General features: G+C 35.3%; 1 protein-coding gene across 1 annotated transcript in view; it reads right to left on the bottom strand.

The window, feature by feature from the left end:
- Positions 1-21,917, bottom strand: part of TBC1d7 (TBC1 domain family member 7) — a 183,073-nt gene that overhangs the window by 115,310 nt on the left and 45,846 nt on the right. The window contains 2 exon segments of the mRNA XM_090384586.1: positions 1,021-1,164; positions 6,114-6,298. Of these exon segments, the coding sequence (XP_090240712.1) occupies positions 1,021-1,164; positions 6,114-6,298 (329 nt within the window).

Here is a 21,917-nt window from a genome sequence, read left to right as displayed (position 1 = left end):
ATAAACAGCTTATGAGAAATCTTCTGTCACCATATGATACATTAGGTTGCAGCATGTCATTAAAAATACACTTTCTTTACTCCCATTTGAATATTTTCCTGAACAATTCTGGCACATAAAGTGATAATGTATAAGTGAAGATTGATGCAATAAAGCGTCATACGTTTAACAGTGCAAGTATTCTATATAATATTGGTGTAAATACACCATAGAAAACCCTTAAACGAAAAAACTACGTTTGTAGTTTGAAGGGACATCATTTTATCTGTATCTCATATTGTGCTCCTCCTTCACAACGAGTTGCCATGTATTGCACTACCTCAAATAAGTAACGCTTCACTAAAAGAGAAGACTATTGTTACTTATTCTTGGTGGGCACCACCACCACCCAGACGGCACCATTTCAAGGCTTGTTGGCCCTTCATCGGTGGGTGGACAGGCACCCTGGTATTGCAGACATGACAATCCTGTTGTGAAGATAACCACACAATATGTGTGATTATCTTCACAACTGGCTTGTTGGCCCTTAACAAGATGAAGGGCCAACAAGCCTTGAAACTTCTCGAAGTATACTCATGGACGAAGGGCTAAATTGAGTTACTGTGGCACCGGTGGGCAGTAAGGAAATTTTACCATCAACAAAGATATAAAAGTGGGTGGTAGGAATTAAAAGGTTGACGGCCCCTGATATAAGATATATTAAAACATTACAGTGGAGGTTTTATTTATTCCATTTTAGGCCTGCATAACATATTTTACAGAATATAAGACACAGCAGGTTTCAAAACTTGAGCAAATTCATTTTTTTAATGCTGATTTCTCAACCCAACACATGCAAAACAATACAGAAAAAATACTTGGATCAAAGAAACAAAAAAAAAAAAAAAAAAAAAAAAAATCGAAAATTTGTCGACCAGTATAATATTATTCTGCTCCATAAGATAATTAGCTGTGAGAAATTTTCAGAGGATATGATTCACTGTTTACATGCAATATAAATGACAACTGAACATCACTTACCAATGTGGGAAGTATTTGAATAAATTTCTCTTTTTGGAGTTTCATAAAATTTCTTAACAGCCAATATGCATCTTCTGAAGATGAGCACATCTTGGCACATGCAGAGGCTATTACTAGTAATTTTTCATAATCAGGTTCATTCCACTACAAGGAAATATAAGGAAATAAACTATAAGGAAATATAAACACATTATGGGTGATAAAAACTGCTTTTTTACCAGTTTATGATAAGATCACCTGTTCAAACAGGTATTTTTAATACCGTCAATTCCAAAAGACTGTTCCCACTTACAGCTAATTTGAAAAAGAGTGTTATTACTTTAGCACTATATTCAATCCTCAATATCCTAACAAGTGTTATGTTAAAATCACGATGCCCACTTCATTTCTTCCATTTATTAGCACACAAGAAAAATTTTAAAAGTTTTCTTCAAATCATTTCTGGCCAAGTTACTTGGTCTCAAGTGAAATGTGTTTTCCTCGAAAAAGGTTTCCCTGAGTTTCTGATTCCATAAAATGGATGATGATTTGTTGTTTTATGGTACATTGGTATATTAAGCCATTGTATAAGTATAAGTTCAAGACAGTTAACAAGTGATAAGTAACCTAGAAATAGTTTACCATGTCAAAAATAGATATTAGCATTAAGTAAAGGCACATGATGCAAGAAAGCAAGCTTATATAGCATCAGCCAAAAAAAAAAAAAAAAAACACACCTTATTTCACCCATCCACTCGCTCCAAATGTTTGTCAAGTTCTGCCTTGAATCTATTTAAGCTATCAACTTCTATGACAGATGGAAGTTTGTTCCAGCAATCAATCACCTGCTGGCTAAAGGCAAACTTCCGCACATCTATCTTACAACCGTCTTTCCTCAATTTGGATTTATGCCCTCTAAGGCGATTATTCTGAGCAAGAGGAAGAATCCCATCAGCATTGAGCATACTCAAACCATTCAAGGCTTTATACACCTCAATCAGATCACCTTGCAGGTGCTTAGTCTCCAGACACTGTAATTTGCAAAACTTAACCCTTTCTTCGTAAGAGCAACCCTTTGAATATAAAGAGAAACGCTAGACAATATACAATAGAAACATGCAACTAAATCTCACACACACACACACACAATTTTAAAAAATACAATTACAGTAAACCCTTGCTAATTCGGATTAATTGGGGGAAGAAGTCATCTAGATTATGCGATAGTCCAGATTAGTGAAGCAAAAAATAATCCGAAAAGGCAAAAAAAAAAAAAAAAAAAAAAAAAACTTAGAACACAATAAAATGAAAAATTTAATGATATAGATAGCGCTGATGAAAATAAATAAAAAAATATCATTGTAGAGCCTTTATTTAAAAACTATAAAATGACAATACATTTATCCATCGATAGATGGATAAGTAGCTTTATAGTCCTAGTCAAGCTCCTTGGTTTATTATGAATTTAGATAGCGATTTCGAGAGTTAATACTTAGTGTCCATAGATTTTACCGTTCGTAACTTGCCACCATTATTATAGGATACGGAATAGCATTAATGTATATCCTGAACTTGATAGCATAAGGTTTAATGCAAAACTAGATAGCAAAATATGTAGCACTATATTAGAAATCTGTTATTAGTATAGTATTATCAATTAATCAGCAAAATTTATTAATCTTATTAAATTTCACTGATAATTAAATTGTACTTAAACAGAATCATGACCCAGACAAGAGCAGCAAATCAACAAGCATGAAATAGCAGTAGTACTGTGATTCGGGGGAGAACAGAAGGGGGGGGGATTCTCCAACGCATCACAGTTTTAAAAAATGTGCAAAATGTGAAATGTTTGCAGACTTTCTAGAACAGGACATGATCTAGGCAAGGAGAATGTCTTTGTGTGTGCTAGGTGCAGAGACTGAAAAAATTAGGCGGCAACTCAGCATTCTGATGAATGTCTATGAGAGTTTGAGGTGTGAGGTAGATGCCCTTGAGGAAATTAATATGGGGGGCCCCCATCACATTCTCAGCTGCACAAATCAATGCCAGAGCTCACTCTTGTGCATCAAGCAACACAGTGGCAATCTACAAGGCAGAATGCACTGGTCCCACAGGAGCTAGGTGACTCTATTGTTAGGGAGATAGGGAATATACTATGCAAAAAGGATAGGTGGAACAAAACCAGGGTATGTCTGCCAGTGGCAAAAGTTGATGACGTTGTAGAGCAGATATCTTTTAAGGGCACAAAAGGCGATATTGTTGTACACTTTGGCACTAATGACATTAAGAGTAAGAGATCTGCAGATTTACTCAACAAGTACAGGTCAACATTGAAAAAAAAAAAAAAAAAAGTTGCGAGTTAGGGTTAAATTTGAAAGTGTCTGCAATTCTGCACAGACAGGAGAGGAGGGAGTATATGATGACAGCCTTGTCAGTCAATTCAGCCTTGGAGAGATTGTGCACAGCTCATGGGGTAGAATTTTTTTCAGCATGGTTAATGCTTGCTAACAGAAGGGACTGCTTCTACAGGGATATGATACACTTATATAGAAAGGGTGCAAGAATATTTGCTGATGCTATCAAGGCAGTGTTAGTTGGGTCAGAAAACTGTTCGCTTAGGGGATTCACAGACTAACAGTAGCCACTTGCAGAGGTGAAAGTGGTTCTTTCACTGCTTTTATTGAAATGCAATTGAGCAGCAGCCTGGAAAGCAAGGCAATGGGAATTTCCAGGACTGCTGGGAATCATAGTGGAACAAGTAAATACATGGGCTGTGTTAGGGTATCTAAGAGTAAGAACAGGTGCATGTATACACCTGTGTATACATGCACCTGTTCTTATTTGTGTGACATAATCTTTCACAAGGGATGCAAAGAAAAACAACAAAGACTTCTTTACTTATGTAAACTCTAGAAGGAAGGGGATGAATTAGATTGGTCCACTTGATGTTGGTGGTTCGACTGTTGATGATTCTAGAAGTATAGTAAATAAATTTTATGAAACTAAAGTGCTGATCAAGACATCAAAGGCAGATATTTTTGAGATATCAGAGTCATGGTGTCACACAGATAAAAGCAGTGCAGAATTGGAATTTGGGGCCTAAAAATGTGTACAGAAAGAATAGAGAAGGTAGGAAGGGAGGAGGGGTTATGCTGTTAGTTAAGAAACATAAAATCTAAGGAAGCGCATTCAGTTGGCATAGGTGGACAGTGCAATGTTGGGTCAGTTTTGTGTGACATAAGTACTGGGAGAGGGAAATGAGTGGGAGAGTAGCAGTGTGTTATAGGACAATGACTGTGATGAGTACAACGAACAATTGTGCAGAAAAATAGAGTGGGGCAGTAAATCAGAATGTCTTGTAATGGGGAATTTTAACTTTCCAAATATTGACTGGAACTTGTGGTTTGGTCACTTGCACGCTAGCAAGACTTTTGTGGATTTATTGGAGGATTGTTTTCTTAAGCAACATGTTAGAGAGGCAACCAGAGGAAGTAATACTCTTGATCTGATTATCAGCAGTGATTATTCATGCATTAAGAATTTTCAGATAAAGGAACCACCAGGTGACAGTGATCACAATGTACTGATATGGGATTTAATTAAAGATGTAACTACCATCAAGGGTAAGGGGAAGGGTTTTTGTTTTCATAAAGGTGACTACAGCGGTCTTAGACAGATTTTTAAATTCTATACAGTGGGATCAACTGATGATGTTAACAACGGTGAATTCTAAATGGGAAGACATTAAGGAATTAATCTTGGAAGCTAGTAGGCTTTTCATACTAAGAAAGAAATACTGTTCAAGATTTAGACCTAAATGGATGTCAGATGAACTAATGAGGCTCGTAGCAAAGAATAAAAATGTGTGAGATGCATATAAATTATCAGGTGACACAGAAGCCTATGGCAGATATAAGTTAGTCTGTAATCAAGTCAGAAAGGAGGTAATGCAAGCGAAGGCTGAATACGAGAAATCTTTCACAAGGGATGCAAAGAAAAACAACAAAGACTTCTTTACTTATGTAAACTCTAGAAGGAAGGGGATGAATCAGATTGGTCCACTTGATGTTGATGATTCGACTGTTGATGATCCTGTTCAAATAGCTGACAAACAGAATGAGTATTTTGTTCATATTCACACTACATTCACACATGAGGAATTCTGTAAGGAAAGGAAGGATAGAAGTTTACTAAATTCTTAACAGGGAGCTAAATGATTTTGTAATAACGGAGAGCAAAGTGGAGGAGAAATTGTTAAAGTTAAACATAAAAAAGGTACGTGGGGCAGATGGAATCTATCCAGTTATATTGAAGGAGGCAGCAAGGAAAGTTAGCAAACCCTCAGCCATAATTATGAGAGCATCCTTAGATTCAGGGGACTGGAGAGGTGCAAATGTATCTCCAATTCACAAAGGGGTTTCAAAGGATGACATAAATGCTGATGGCATTCTTATTCTTTTTTTGGATGACAAACATAAGGGGACATAAATTTAAATTGAAAAAGGATGGTTGTTGGATAGATCTGTAAAAATTTGCTTTTGGCCAGAGAGTAATTGACTATGCTGTGAAAGTGGGTAATATGAATACATTTAAAGAAGGATTAGAGAAATTATTACAGGTAAAGGACAGATGATGTGGGTAGTTTCCTCTTTCTCTCTCTCTCTCTCTCTCTCTCTCTCTCTTTTGCTAATGCTTTACAAGCTTTCTTCGTTGCATCATTTGTCACTACTAGTACTTGTAACATTTTCTGATACCTAATGCCCTTTCATAACTCATCATCTACCATCTGCAGACATCTACATGAATGTAACTGTTGAACGGCGAAGTTTGAAGTCCTTAAAATATTATACAACTTCTAATTTATGGCTAGCATAATTTATCAGCATTATTTCTTCTTTGGTAAATAATTAATAACTAATCAGATAATATGAATGATATGAAACTTTCATTTAATTACTAGAAAACTTAAAAAAGTCATCAAAGTTCATAAAAACATGTTATATTATAATAACGTGTTTTTATATTATACTATAATGAATATTATATTATTTGTTATAATAACTATAACTATATGAGTAGTGTTTATATAACATAAGTTTCCAAATGCTTACATTTATATCAGATCTATACATCAACCTTCCTTCTTCCAGCATAAACATTAATGCTAAAATGGTTGATGGTGGAGTATCACGGTTGATTTTACGCATTACTGAAAGAGACTTATTCAAATCTTTATACTGTTCCAAACGCTCACCGGCTACTGCTTGGTGGCATTGTGGTGTCTCGGGGAGTATACCTATATAAATATATCACATGAAATATCAGTACATTAATATGATGTAATGATTTATTCTGATTCATTAATGTGGGTAAATCTAATTTTGTAGATTTACCAAAAATTACTGAACTTTTTAACTTTCACACTAGGATCTTACAAATGGAACTTAAAATGGCTTGTGCACACAATACTAACTTTTCCATAATTAAGGATTTTGTGGAACCATTGGGTTCTACAAGATCCTTAATGAGACAGAAGGGGGAAATTATATGATCACTGACTGTTATATTTTTATATTTGTTTGTTTTTTTAAGGGGGGTCCATATTGTTAAAAAAAAAACCAAAAAAAAAAAAAAAAAAAAACCCCCACGAATGAGATATATATTAACAGTATCTTAATAAAAATTAAGAAATATCCAAGATTCAGAACTGTCTAGAGTACTGGCTCCAAAGTATAAACCACAGGATTCCATGCACTCCCATGTTTCAACCAAAGAATTCCAGAGGTTCTGCAAATGTTCTGATAATTTTTTATAACTGATTTTTCATTTAATTTGTACATACATATTATACTACTGTTTTTAAAATATAAAGTTCTATGGCCAAAAAAAGTTTGAGGAGCACTGGTCTCAACAATCTCGCACTGCAAGAAATTTCTGTTTTCTGTGTGAAGTTCTCACATACAGCTTTACAAGAAAACAGAACCTGTTCATTTTAAGAGATGATACATCCATATCACCTCTTAAAATGAATAGTGCATTAGTTGCAAATCATTGATTTTCTAAATTAATCATATGGGATGAAGTACCCATAGCTTCTGTTAATACACTTATGTAAATTAATCATCTACAGCAAGACACTGAAACACAGAAATATTTATTTTGATGGTAAGATTATTGTTCTTGTTGGTAACTTTTGTCAATTATTTTCAGTTATTCCTCATATCCATTATTAACTCTAAATATGAAAGCTAATTCAAATTAAATGGCATTAGCTTTCATATTGCAAATGAATTGTGTCTGTGTGCTGGTATAGATGATATAAAAAAAACTACATTTGCAATTAACCATTTAAGGTAACCTGATTTCACACAAATTTTGGAGATCTACTGCAACCAAACACACACACTTCATGAAAAAGTGGTATTGATAAATAAAAAATGAAGAGCGATGAACAGAATCAAATTATAAATAGACTACACACTAAATTCTCAATTTTATTAAAGTATAAATAAAATAGTATCTGAGAATGGTTAAGAAAAATTGACATAACTGATACTGTTTCCCCAACTGGAGTGGGGTTCTCAAAGCCTCCTCAAGCTTCTAGACTCCATTCAAAAGAATGACAGTCAGGTTAATTAATGACCCATCTTAAGTCTCTCCATCTGTTTCACAGAAGTTCAGTTTCTGTGCATGCCTTTTTATAGATACTTCCACAGGCACCATTCTTCAGAATTATCATCCGTAATTCACCCACTCTTTTCCAAATCACTCTGAACACACCATTCACTATCTAACTACAAACTACATCCATTCACTATCTAACTACAAACTCAGACAACCAACTTTTCTTCATTTAATCCTTCTACTTCTGTTTTCTGGAAAATTATCATCTGCAGAAATTCAAGTCATATGTCAAATAGTATCTTCTGTTTATCTTTTCAACCTTCAACCCATATAGTACTAAGTACTATAGGTTCTAAATATCTTTCATGTTTGGGGTTTTCATAAAAAGCTGACAAAGTGATGTCTATTTGGGTGGGGGGGGGACTCTAGGATAATTATTAGAAAAAGAACTACAGTACTACAAATATTTCAGTCCAGTACAACAAATATTTCAGTCCAGTACATTCAGACATTGAATATGCACAAAAAAACAAAAAAAATTAAAAGAGTAAGGTCTGGCAATATAGCAATGATGCTTCCACATGACAATGTGCCATCTGACTATGCATCAGGCATTAACAAGAATTTTGTGGCTGTGATTTGAAGTTGTTCTGCATCTTCCCTTAAAACAAATTTGGTCCCAGGAAACTTTTTCTTTTTTTATTCCCAAAGTTAATTTTTTAATTTCACTTTTAGAGCAACAGACATGACTCCAATGACAAGTTGGTGTTGGTTTTTATACATGCATTAGCAACTTAGGCTATATTGCATCATTCTATATGAATATTATGTGTGTAATGTCAAGTGTGTGATCATGGGCCATGTTGTATTGGCTGAAAAATCCAGAATAACTTGCAAGAGAAATCCACCTCCTTCCATCAGTGATTGCCTAGCTATAGCTTCAACTGAAGAGGACTTTGGAAATTCCTCCAGTTGACAATGGAAATCAAACTCAGATATCTTCAAATGAGTGACAAATGGTGAAATGTCTACACTGTAACAGAGGACTCCAATAAGGAAGTTAAAGCAACTCAAAAGATAGTTTGTCCCTCAGCTGAACGAATTTTAGTTGAACGGCACAGAGTGGAAAATAATTCTTTTTAACTACAAGTGTATTTTTTGTATTTTGATAATTTATCTCTATTCCTTCAAAAGCCATGAGATAAGAGGTGTTACTTTTCAGCCCACCTTCATTTTTTTTTTTTTTTTTAGGAGCATTAGCAAGTAAGGCCATATTGCTCCGGGATATGCGGTGGTCATTCCCTTGACCTTTCCACATCCTCCGTATTTGGTGGTGACGGGCTCGAACCCAGGTCTAATCAAGAAGCGTATGCTACGCACTGCTGCTCCTTCCCACCTGGCTACGGAGGTGCCCCCACCTTCATTAAATATTTCTCACCTGAAGTATATGTTCCAAATGGATGTATTAATATTTAAATGAATATGGAAGTGGGGGGGGGGATTTCCAAAACTACATCACTTCTGGATCCGAAAAAACACCCCACAGTGATTCCCCCACCCCTTTAATTCAAAGGTCGGCCAGAGTAGTAGTGAAAAACCAAAATGCCCAATGAAGATTTCATTCATTTTTAATCTTCTCAAAATCTGATTCCCATTTCTGATCAAATATCATGGCTAGCCCACCACTCTTTCTCCAATTAGAGAGTATCCCTAACATAACACTTCAGGACCTAACATAGCCCATTTGCAAGTTTTCTTTGTTGGTGTTATGATAAAGTTCCTCATCAATGTGAGTTTTTAATCATCTTTTATAGTATACAGGGGCATTTGAAAATTTTCTATCCCACCACAGAAAGAATGGTGAGTGCAATCTGAAAATGAATAGTTTTATGCTATAGTCACCTCTAAGGATTGCACACACACATGCAATGTGCCCTATCTTTTGTAGATCCCCCTAGCACAGAATCCACTTTCTTGGTTCTCTAACCACTCCTAAAATGTATGAAAGGATGACAAATAATGACATTATTTGTCATCCTTTCAAATATTTCTTCAGCGTGGAAAACAGGCAGTAATTCAGAGGCCAGATCTGTTGAACAGGGTGGATATGGCAACAATTCATAAACTAAATTCTTAACTGCCTTTATCATCTGCAGAAATATTTAATTTTTTTATTAAATTATAAAAATTTAATTTTAATTACTCATGAAATTTCATGAGTAATTAAAAAAAAGCAGGAAGAACAATATTTACCTTTGATAGATTTACCTTATCAAGGCAATGCTCTGTGTAAGTGTGCATACACAAGCAATTTTTTTGTTGTGGCAATTAAGAAGATGGAACGTGTTCTATTTTTGATGCCCTGAAACTGTTTTCTATATGAAATAAAACACGTTTGAATATATTTCCTGTGCATTGGTGATGAAACACTTGGTGTTTTTATCACAAAGTCCTGTCTGATGTAAAAGTAATTTATTTTGTGAGATGGAAAGAAGACAAACATCATCCCCACAAACACATAAAACAACAACAACAAAAAAATCTGCAGCCCAACAAGAAGTATCAGATAATCAAAGTTTCTGATACTCATTGAAATATATTTTTAAACATTTCTGTGAATAGTTTCTTAAATTATCATATTATTATTATTTTTTAAAAATTTGTTTCTTGCAAATATTTCAGAGTAAACCCTATAAAACAGTTGCATTGTAAATATAACGGAACAGTCATTAAAAAATATCTTATTTTTAATAATCAAATATATACTTGACATTAGTGATGTATGTTGCACATGATGAACTGGAATGGGTATTATGGTGCAATAAAATGTTATAATTTAAAACTTTATATATGAAAGAACTGATAATTCAGTTCTTTCTAGCATTAAGGGCAAGTTGTTACAATGGATAAAAGGATGGCTGAGTGGGAGAAGACAGAGAGTGGTAATCAATTGACACTGCTCTTCGTGGACTAATGTTATTAGTGGAGATCCCCCCCCAGGGTTCAGTGCTGGGCCCATTGTTGTTTTGTTTATTTATCAATGATATTGATGAAGGTGTATCAGGGTTAATGTCTAAGTTTGCAGACGATACGAAGGTTGGCAGGGTTGTTAATGACACTAATGATAGTATGCTATTGCAATAGGATCTGGAAAAGTTGAGCAGATGGGCTGAGAGGTGGCAACTGAAGTTTAACATTGACAAATGTAAAGTACTGCATATGGGTAGCAGTAACCCCAGAGTAACGTATCAACTGGGTGGTACTACACTCAGGATAGTGGAGAATGAAAAGGACCTGGGGATAATTTTGCAGTCAGATATGAAGTTTTCTGAGCAGTGCAAAAAAGTATGCAAGGGTAGCTCATGGTGTCTTATCAATGATATATAGAAATTTTGCTATCAGGGATAAGGAGGTAATTGTCCCCTTGTATAAGGCAATGGTCAGGCCACACCTTGAGTACTATATATACAGGCCTGTAGGCCTCATTTTAGGAAAGATGTAGAGCTGCTGGAACAAGTACAGAGAAGGGTAACGAGATTGGTGAGGGGGAACAAAGGGTGGTGTTACCAAGAAAGGCTTAAGTTCTGCAAATTGCTGCTTCTGGAGACTAGGCACCTGTGAGATGATCTAATTAAGGTGTATAAGGCCTTGAATGGATTGAGCAAGCTCAATGCTAATGGGATTTTTCCATTTGCCCAGATTACTCATCTGAGGGGGCATAAATTCCAATTGAGGTAAGACAATTGTAGAATAGATGTGTGGAAATTCACCTTTAGCCAGCAGGTGGTTGATAGTTGGAACAAATTTCCATCTGTTATAGTGGAGGTCAGCAACTTAAATAAGTTCAAGGTAGAACTCGACAAACATTTGGAGTGAATGGATGGGTGAAATGGGAAGGTTGTTTTTTTTTTTTTTTTTTTTTTTTTTGCTAATGCTATATAAGCTTGCTTTCTTGAATCATATGCTCTACTAATGCTAATGCTAATTCTTTGCTGGTCTAAGGTATTCATATTTAGTTTATATAATTATAGTAATTTTATTTATGATATTATAAAGTATTACCTTTCAGAGTAATTAATTTTTTTACTGTAAAATTTGTAAAACAGTTCTGGAAAAAATACAACTCCTGAATGTGCCCAATACTACTTTTTTCTTCATAAAGCATATACTATTTTTAAGGCCAGCATTGGAGGAGAGGGGTGAAAAAAAAAAAAAAAAACCATTTCCCAAATCTCCTGTTGTTGTTGTTTTGGTTTTTAGGAGCATTAGCAACTACGGCCATATTGCTCCAGGATATGCGGTAGTCATTCCCTGACCTTTCCGCATCCTCCGCATTTGGTGGTGATGGGCTCGAACCCCGGTCTAATCAAGAAGCGTGTGCTACGCACTGCTGCTCCTTCCCACCTGGCTACGGAGGCGCCTCAAATCTCCTGTCCATCGCTCTAATAGTTTGTCTAGTTCTATCTTGAATTTATTATTCAGACTACCCACCTCCACAAGATGGAAGCTTTTTCCAATAATCAACTACCTGCTGGCTGAAGGGAAAACTTCTGCACATCCATATTGCAAAAATCCTTCCTCAATTTAAATTTATGTCCCCATGGGTACATAGTCTAAGCAAGAGGAAGGGTACAATCAGCATTAAGCTTACTCAATCCATTCAAAAACTTAAAACACAATCAGATCTCCTCATGGGTTCCTAAGATTCCAGAGTTGGCAATTTGCAGGACTAAAGCCTATCTTGTTAAGGGCACCTTTTTGATCCCCTCACTAATCTTGCTCTCCTCTGTACCCGATTAAACAGCTCTACATCCTTCCTAAAATGAGGATTCCAGATCTGAATATTCAAGATGTGGCCTAACCATGGTCTTACACATTGGGATAATTACCTCCTTATCCCTGCTTTTAACATTCCTGTATATCATTGACAAAACAAGATGAACTGTCCTAACAGCCTACATGAAATTGATCAGAGGTTTCTTGTCTGACTGCACTACTCCCATATCTTTTTCATTCTCCACTACCCTAAGTGTGGTAACCACATAGTTGGCATGTTATTTTGCAGATTACTGCTACCCATGAGCAGTACCTTGCATTTCTCAATGTTAAATTTCAATTGCTACTTCTCAGCTCATGTGCCCAACTTTCCTAGACCTTGTTGCAATAAGCATACCCTGTTTACTATCATTAACTGTCCTGCTAACTTTCGTATTATCTACAAACTTAGACATTTGGCCTGATATGCCTTCATCAATTCCATTAACAAATATAGAAAACAATGCTGGGTTCAGACTCCACTAATAATCATAGTCCAAGAGAGTAGTGCCCATTCTTTGTCTTCTCCCAATCAACCCATTCCTTAATCCATAGTAGTAACTTGAGCTTAATGCTACACTGCTCCAATTTGTACAGCAGTCTTTTATGTGCAACAGGATCAGAGGCTTCCCTGAAATCCAATTATATAATAAAATTATTTTTTTGCATCCAGTTTCTTTGTTATTGCATTACAGTATCCAATCAGATTGGTCAGACAAATTTGTCCCTTAACAAATTCATGCTGTAATTACAGTATAACTGCAGTCCTGTCTAGGTAGTCCTTCATTCATTCTTCAATCAGTGATTTCATTATTTTCCCTGCAACAGAAGTTAAGCTAACAGGCTTGTAATAACTCATGTCACAGTGATCCTGCTCTGTGGACTGAGAGCATATGTTTGCACTTGTCCAGTTCATAGAAACCTCTTTTGAATTAAAGATTACTCTAATTTTTCCTCCTTTGCTGCCTCCCTTAACGTAACTGAATAAATCTCATCCACCCCAGGTGCCCTTTTTTTATGTTTATCTTCAACATTTCTCTTCCACTTTGCTATCAGTTATCACAAAATCATTCAGCTCTCTATTAGAATTCCATATACTCTTGTCATCTCCATCCCTAAAAAATTTCTCATGTGAGAATGCAGATACAATATATCTATAATTTCCCAGCAAGCTGAGCAGAATCATCAACAATTAAAGCATTCATATCTAGTGGACCAATGTGATTCATCCCCTTCCTTCTAGTGTTTACATAAATAAAGAAATGTTGCTCCTTTCTTTGCTAGAGACTTATTAACAACTGCCTTACCTTGCTTAACCTCCTTTACAACTCAACTACAGTCTAGTTTATATTTACTGTAGGCTTCTTTATCACCTGGTAATTTATATATATGCACATCATGTATTTTTCTTTTCTGTCATAAGTCTCATCAGACATCTGTTCAGGTCTAAACCTTGAACAGCATTTCTTAGAATAAAAAAAAGAATAGTAGCTTCTATAATTACCATCCTGAATGCTTCCTATTTAGAGAATTCACTGTTGGCAACATGATTAGCTAGTTCCACTGAATAGATTTCAGAAGCTTCTGAGACCACCATAGCCATCCTTTTGAAAACAAAATAATTTTCTCTCATCATCAACAGAAGTTATATTTTTAAGTATATCCCACATCAATATAGTATGATCACTGCCACCTAGTGAATCCTTTATCTGGATATTCTTAATGCTTGATGAGTCACTGCTGGTAATGAGATCAAGAGTAATGCTTTCTGCTTTTGCCTCTCAAACATCTCTGCCTTAGAAATGAGTCATTCATTAAATCCAGAAAATTTCTACTATTGTCCAAGTGACCAATCTGAAAGTTTCAGTCAATATCTTGAAAGTTTAAAATCCCCCATTAAAAGACAGTCTGATTTACTGGTCCACTATTTCTCTGTAGGGTTCTTTGTTATACTTGTCACAGTCAATCAGGACTGTAGCACACTCCAACTCTCATTTTGTTATTCCAGTGCTTGTCACACCAAACTGACTCAATAGTGCATTGGCCATCCATGTCTTTATTATTTAAAGTTTATTGGATTTTAATACTGTTTTGTAGCTCAAATTTGTAGCAGAGTTATTATTTGCTATTATCTAATTAAGTTTGTGAATTTTTTTCTTACTTGGACAAGGATTTTAATTAAAAACAAGAATCAAAGTAGGAGAGAATTTTGGTATTAATAACAGCAGCAAATGAAGCAAGAAAGCAAAATTAGACAGCATCAGCAAAAAAAAAAAAAAAAAAACTGTTCAATAGTTTATCTAGTTCACCCTTGAATTTATTCAAACTGCCTGCTACCAGTTTGTTCCAGCAATCAACTAATGGCTCACTGCATCAAAACTTCTGCAGTCACCCTTCTGTAGTTTCAAGTTATACTCTCACCCCATGTGTGCAGACTGTGCAAGTGGAAGAATACCATCAGAATTGAGCTTGCTAAATCCATTCAAAGCTTCAAACACTTCAATCAGATCATCCGTTTAAGTGCCTAGTCTCCAGACTAATTTACAGGACTGAAGCCTTCCTTGGTAAGAGCACTTCTTTGTTTCTCCCTCACCAATCTCGCTGGCTTTCTCTGCACCTGTTTCAGCACCCACACCCTTCCAAAAATGAATCCTCCAGACCTGGATGCAGTAATCAAGGTACAGCTTAACCCAGTGGTTTTCAACCTTTTTTTTTAATAATGGCACCCCTAAGTAATTTATTTTATTCTGCGGCACCCCTACTCAATTTTCTCCCTGTGTGTGTATGTGTGTGTGTGTGTATATATATGTATATATATACAGGGTGATTCACTACCAGTGCGACAAACTTGCAGGAGGTGTAGGGGGCACAAAGACGAATCGGAATCACATAGCATTGAAGGGTCTGAAATGCCTTCATCATGCGGTAGAGGACATTGAACGGGAGGTCGCGTGAACAGCAATTCCGCTGGAAGTCAGCATTTGCGAACCGGTTCCCGAGGCAGTAGGATGGACGAGTATTCAAACGTTGAACTGGCCGACATGCACCTCGCGTATGGAGCTGCGGACTGTAATGGGCACACCGAATAATTTTATTCTTTATATAGATGTACTAATAGTAAATTAATAAGAGGAGTTTACCTCAATATAGTACGTGGAACACTTCCGTATGATACCCTCCAGAAATTAAAACGGAAAAAACGAAAAAATCGACAACTTACCGGTACATTAAAGTAAAATATAAATAATTAAAGTAAATTATAAATAATTAAATAATCAATTTAACACAATTCAAAATCAATTCAAAACAATTAAAATTCAAATTAACGCAATTAAAAGAATCTAACGAAAATATTCAAAACGATTTTCCTTCCTGAAGCTGACAATGCTTTTCGACCGACTGTCGTGATCACAGGAATGAAAATTATCGAATCAGGCTAAACCTGCAACTTAAATAGTGATTATGTGTCTTCGCGCATGCGCGTAAAGGTCCACGCATCGGAGATCAAATATGGCCGCCGAACATTAACAGAATTCTCGTGTAATTTAATTTCAACGGTTTCTGCAATTAATAGTCGCGTATAATTACGTTGAACGTTAAGTATTTTGGCCTCGTTAAATAAAAAAGTATGTTTTTCGTTAATGGCATGAAAGGCTAATTCTGACGCTGCTGAACGAGAAGCACGAACGGAGGCTTCGTGTTGATTTACACGGATATTAAGAGAAAACCGCGTGGAACCCTGATAAGACGAGTCGCAATCACCGCAAGAAATGTTGTATACTAGATCATTAATTTGTGTTGCGAACGCCGAAAGAACCGAGCGATTGTTCAGTATAGTGTGTAACTTCCGTATAGGCCTAGCTATAATTTTAAATTCGGTATCTTTAAAGAATCTGTTAAGCTGTTTGTGCCACTGTTCAACATATGGGACAGAAATAAAGTATTTTTTGATATTACTATTGTTGATTGGTGCAGTATTTTGTATCCTATCCTTAGCTTGTACCCTAATTCGATTTATTGTGTTAATGGGATAACCCCTGTTCAAGAATCTGCTAGTTAATATTTGTATTTCTGAGTCTAAAGCAGAATCCGTCGTTGAATATTTATAGGCATTTAGAAATTGATTAAAGATAATCGATCTTTTGTAGGTGAACGGGTGGTAGCTATTATAATGTAGAAGCATACCGGTGTTTGTGGGTTTTCGATAGATGCTAAATTGTATTTTGTTCGAGTCCCGGGTAAGCGTGAAATTTAGAAAGTTTAATGACTTAGTATCCGTATCTTCCCTTTCCAATGTAAATTTGAGTCTAGAATGAATATTGTTAAACGAATGTAAAATATCTTGGATAGTACTACTATCGGTAATAACTAGAACATCGTCTAAATACCTCCCATAGTATGTGATACGGGGACGAAAAGGTGTCAAATGTATCTGCTCAATCGTTGAGAGATAGATCTCTGACATTAAGCCACTCAGGCTCAAACCCATTGGTAATCCAAAAATTTGTTTGTACACCTTGTCTCGAAAGGTGATGTAGTTAGCCTCAACTAATAGTTTAATTAAGTGAAAAATCTCCTTTATAGGCAGCTTCGTATAATTAATCGGTGTCGAGTTTTTATTTAACATATCCCAAATAATATCTAATGTGTATTCAACGTTTACATTTGTATATAATGATGTAATATCTAATGAGAATAAATTGTCATTGTCGCCGAGTCTACAGTCTTTAAGATTATTAAATAATGTATCGTAATTCTTAATCCCAAATTGTATAACCTGTCTAAAAGGTTTTATAATGTTATATACATGTGTGGCTAAGGCTGAAAATGCCGAGTTCCTGTAGGAAACAATAGGTCGAATCGGAAATCCAGGCTTGTGTAATTTTACCTGACCAAAAAGTGCAGGAATATTGTATGTTCTGGACTTCAATTCCTTCAACTGAACCATAGTAATGTAGTCGTTTTTACGATATGTGGTTAACGTTTTATTGTATTGATTTACCAAATTGGTAAACAGTGTCGGGTCCACTTCACAATAAGTGGAGCTATCAGATACAACTGAATCTAACTTATTAATATAATCATGTTTATCTAGTATTACCACTGTATCTCCTTTATCTGCCCTCTGTATAATAATGTCCTTATTTTCTCGAAGTTCTCGTAAAGCTGAACTGTCATGTGTATTCAATTTAGGAAGTCGTGTTTCTTTTATGTTATTCACTACTTGGTTAACTTGTTGAATAAATACATCTTTTTGTGGAACACTACGAAGTCCAAATTCAAAATCAATTACGCATTGTTTTTTTGGCAGCTTTCGAGGTGGTAAATTATAATTTAATCCTTTGGATAAAAGTGAAATCTGGTCCTGCGATAGTGTACACGAGGAAAGATTTGTAACCTGTTGATGTGTCGGTTCGTTGGATACTGGGTGAGGGGGTGTTCGTGAACTAGCCGACATATTCTGTGGTAGTGCGTTATGTGTCTGTGGGGGGGATGTCACCCAACTCGTGTGAACTTGGTCGCAAGCTCGCGACAATGTGTTAGAATTCGTATGAACGTGTCTTGAACTATTCGATAATGTTTGCAACTTATTAACGTGTCTGTTTTTTATTTCTGAGGCTTGTGCTTCCCGTCGCAAATCTATGGAGGTCTTCAATACAGACCAATCGTTCGGATGTAGATAATTTTTTAATTTATCGCGAAGCTTCCTAACCTGGGAAAGGTATTTTTGTTTATCCGAATATCGAGATTTTAAGGCAAGCTTAACAATATTACGTGATGTCGCCAGTGATAGTTGTTTTATGCCTGAAATTTTTTGATTTAAATTCACCCTGGCAAACTTCGGAACGATGTTGTTTTGAAGGCAATATTTTAGGAAAGAAATATGGTAACTTTGGGCCGAGTACCTTAGTGTAGATTTAATGTAATTTTGTACCAAGCCATTCAAAAAATCTCCCATAATTGTGTGTATCGATTGTATACTACTGGAGAGACAGGAAGTGAATGAAATAGTCAATAAGAGTATGAAAATTAATTTGATAGTATGAATCAGAGCTGTAATACTCAATATGTTCTACGTTGATAATGATATTAGTAAATTAATAAGAGGAGTTTACCTCAATATAGTACGTGGAACACTTCCGTATGATACCCTCCAGAAATTAAAACGGAAAAAACGAAAAAATCGACAACTTACCGGTACATTAAAGTAAAATATAAATAATTAAAGTAAATTATAAATAATTAAATAATCAATTTAACACAATTCAAAACAATTAAAATTCAAATTAACGCAATTAAAAGAATCTAACGAAAATATTCAAAACGATTTTCCTTCCTGAAGCTGACAATGCTTTTCGACCGACTGTCGTGATCACAGGAATGAAAATTATCGAATCAGGCTAAACCTGCAACTTAAATAGTGATTATGTGTCTTCGCGCATGCGCGTAAAGGTCCACGCATCGGAGATCAAATATGGCCGCCGAACATTAACAGAATTCTCGTGTAATTTAATTTCAACGGTTTCTGCAATTAATAATACGCGACTATTAATTGCAGAAACCGTTGAAATTAAATTACACGAGAATTCTGTTAATGTTCGGCGGCCATATTTGATCTCCGATGCGTGGACCTTTACGCGCATGCGCGAAGACACATAATCACTATTTAAGTTGCAGGTTTAGCCTGATTCGATAATTTTCATTCCTGTGATCACGACAGTCGGTCGAAAAGCATTGTCAGCTTCAGGAAGGAAAATCGTTTTGAATATTTTCGTTAGATTCTTTTAATTGCGTTAATTTGAATTTTAATTGTTTTGAATTGATTTTGAATTGTGTTAAATTGATTATTTAATTATTTATAATTTACTTTAATTATTTATATTTTACTTTAATGTACCGGTAAGTTGTCGATTTTTTCGTTTTTTCCGTTTTAATTTCTGGAGGGTATCATACGGAAGTGTTCCACGTACTATATTGAGGTAAACTCCTCTTATTAATTTACTAATATCATTATCAACGTAGAACATATTGAGTATTACAGCTCTGATTCATACTATCAAATAGATGTACTAAGTAAACATCAATTATAGATCACCAAAAAATTAAAAAGATACTGTACATCTTTTTATAATGAAATAAACATAAATTTTAAAAAAATAATAAGTTTAAGTAACTTAAACCCAAATTACGTGGCACCCCTGGAATGTTGCTTAAGGCAATGGGTTAATTACTTCAGAATGTCAACCATTCTGAGAAAACCTGTTTCGATTCACAAACTGTTTGAAGAAACGGGACCCATTCGGAAGCGTGCGAAATTATGCCTGTACGAAGCTGTAGATGAAGTCGTTTTTAAGTGGGTAAATTTGATTTGGCAAAACATGCCGATATCAGGGCCATTAATAAAAGAAAAGGCTATGGAGTATGCATCTTTTCTGGGGCATAAAACATTCTAAGCCAGTTCTGGTTGGCTGGACAAATTTAAAAAGTGCCATCACTTACTCAAAAAAATTATTTCTGGTGAAAGTGGATTTGTAATTGAAGACTGTACCCATAGAAAAGAAACAGTTTTGAAAAAAAATATGGAGGACTACAAGCCCAAAGACATTCAACATTCATGAAATCTATTTTTCAGGTCTATTTTTTAAAGGTTTGCTGAACAAGACACTGGCTTTTAAAGGTGATAAATGTGTTGTAGGTGGTAAAAATAGTAAGGAGAGTCTTCGGTGGTGGAAATATGACTGGTAATGAAAAATTGAAGCGTTTGGTAATAGGCAAAAGTAAATAACCCCGATGTTTCAAAGGAGTAAAGTCATTAGAGTTGGACTACAGCTACAACAAAAAAGCTTGAATGACAAGTGAAATTTTTGAACAGTGGATTTTAAATTTTGATAGAAAGATGATGAAAGAAAACAGAAAAATCGCTTTGATTGTCGACAACTGCCCACCTTCAACTCAGTAATTTCGAAACTTAGGAGTGTGAAGCTTGTTTTCTTCGCTCCGAATACCTCACACAAACTGCAGCCAATAGACCAAGGCATTATCGAGAATTTGGAAATGCACTACCGAAGGCGCATACGGAAAAATATTATACTGAGAACAGAAACCAACCAACCTATAGATTTGCAGATGTGCATATCAGAGTTGGCAAAAGTTTGGAATCAAGATGTGATGGAAACAACGATTAAGAATTGTTTTTCAAAAGCAAGTTTTGATAAAATGCCAATTAACAGCGATGAGAGGGATGAACTACTAAAAGATATTGGGCAATCTTGGGAAGAACTCCAAGTGAAAGGTTTGATCAGTGGAGAAATTGTTCTTGAAGAATCTTTAGGAGTTGATAACGATGTCATAGTAGCTGAATATCTGAGTGACTCCAATATTTTGAAAGTATTCAAAGAACTAGTGACAATATCAACAATGAGTTGGATGAAAATGTTTCAAATGTTGGCAGCATTTGAAACTTTGCATTGAGGCCTACAGTGTGAAGAAAATATATTTGAGTGCTTAAACGAATGCCAACATTTTTATGAACGATGCACAGTAAAATCCAGTATTTTAAAGACTAAATGCACAAGCCATAATGGGTTGAAATTAACTATATAATATTGGTGTAAATACACCATAGTTTACCCATAAATTTAACTACATAAGTAGTGTAAAGGCATCATTTTATTTTATCTCATATTGTGGCGACGTTCCCTTCACAACGAGATACCATGTATTGCACTGCTTTGAATAAATAATGCTTCTCTAGTAGAGGAGACTATGGTTATTTATTCTCAGTGGGCACCACCAACCAGAAACATTTCGGAGCTTGTTGACTCACTCATCGGTGGGCGGGCAGGTACCCTGATAATGCAGACATGCCATCACAGTTGTGAAGTTAATTCTACAATATGAGAAATGCCAAATGGTGAAAATAATAATAATACTGTATTTTAAAGACTAAATGCACAAAGCATAATAAGTTATGGGTAGAAATTGACTATATAATAATTATTAACTAACTATAACTATATAATATTTATTTATATAGTAAAATCCAGTGGACAACAAAAAATAACTAAATGTTTTACGACATAATTCTTAAAAGTGTGCTATCAGTGTAGATCATATCAGTGTAGATACACCATAGTGTACCCATAAATTTGAACTATGTATGTAGTGTAAAGGCATTGTTTTAATTGTATCTCATATTGTGAGTGCCTTCACGAGATAGCTGGTATAGCACTACTTCGAATAAATAACGCTTCTCTAGTAGTTATTTATTTTACTGTTATTTATTTTCAGTGGATACCACCACACACACTATCGTTCTGAAGCTAGTTGTATATTTGTGGGATAATAACTTTACTATCCATTTGTCCCTATTACACTTAGAAAAGCAAAAAAGTAGAGGGAAAGTTATAGTAGGAGAGGAAGAAGAAAAGAAACAGTGTAGAAAAATGAAAGGGACTAACTCCTTAAACTTACAC

This window comes from Mastigoproctus giganteus, chromosome 11, assembly GCF_048544385.1.
Source record: "Mastigoproctus giganteus isolate SK-2022 chromosome 11, ASM4854438v1, whole genome shotgun sequence".
NCBI lineage: Eukaryota > Metazoa > Arthropoda > Arachnida > Uropygi > Thelyphonidae > Mastigoproctus > Mastigoproctus giganteus.
This window is presented reverse-complemented; position numbering and strand designations above follow the sequence as displayed.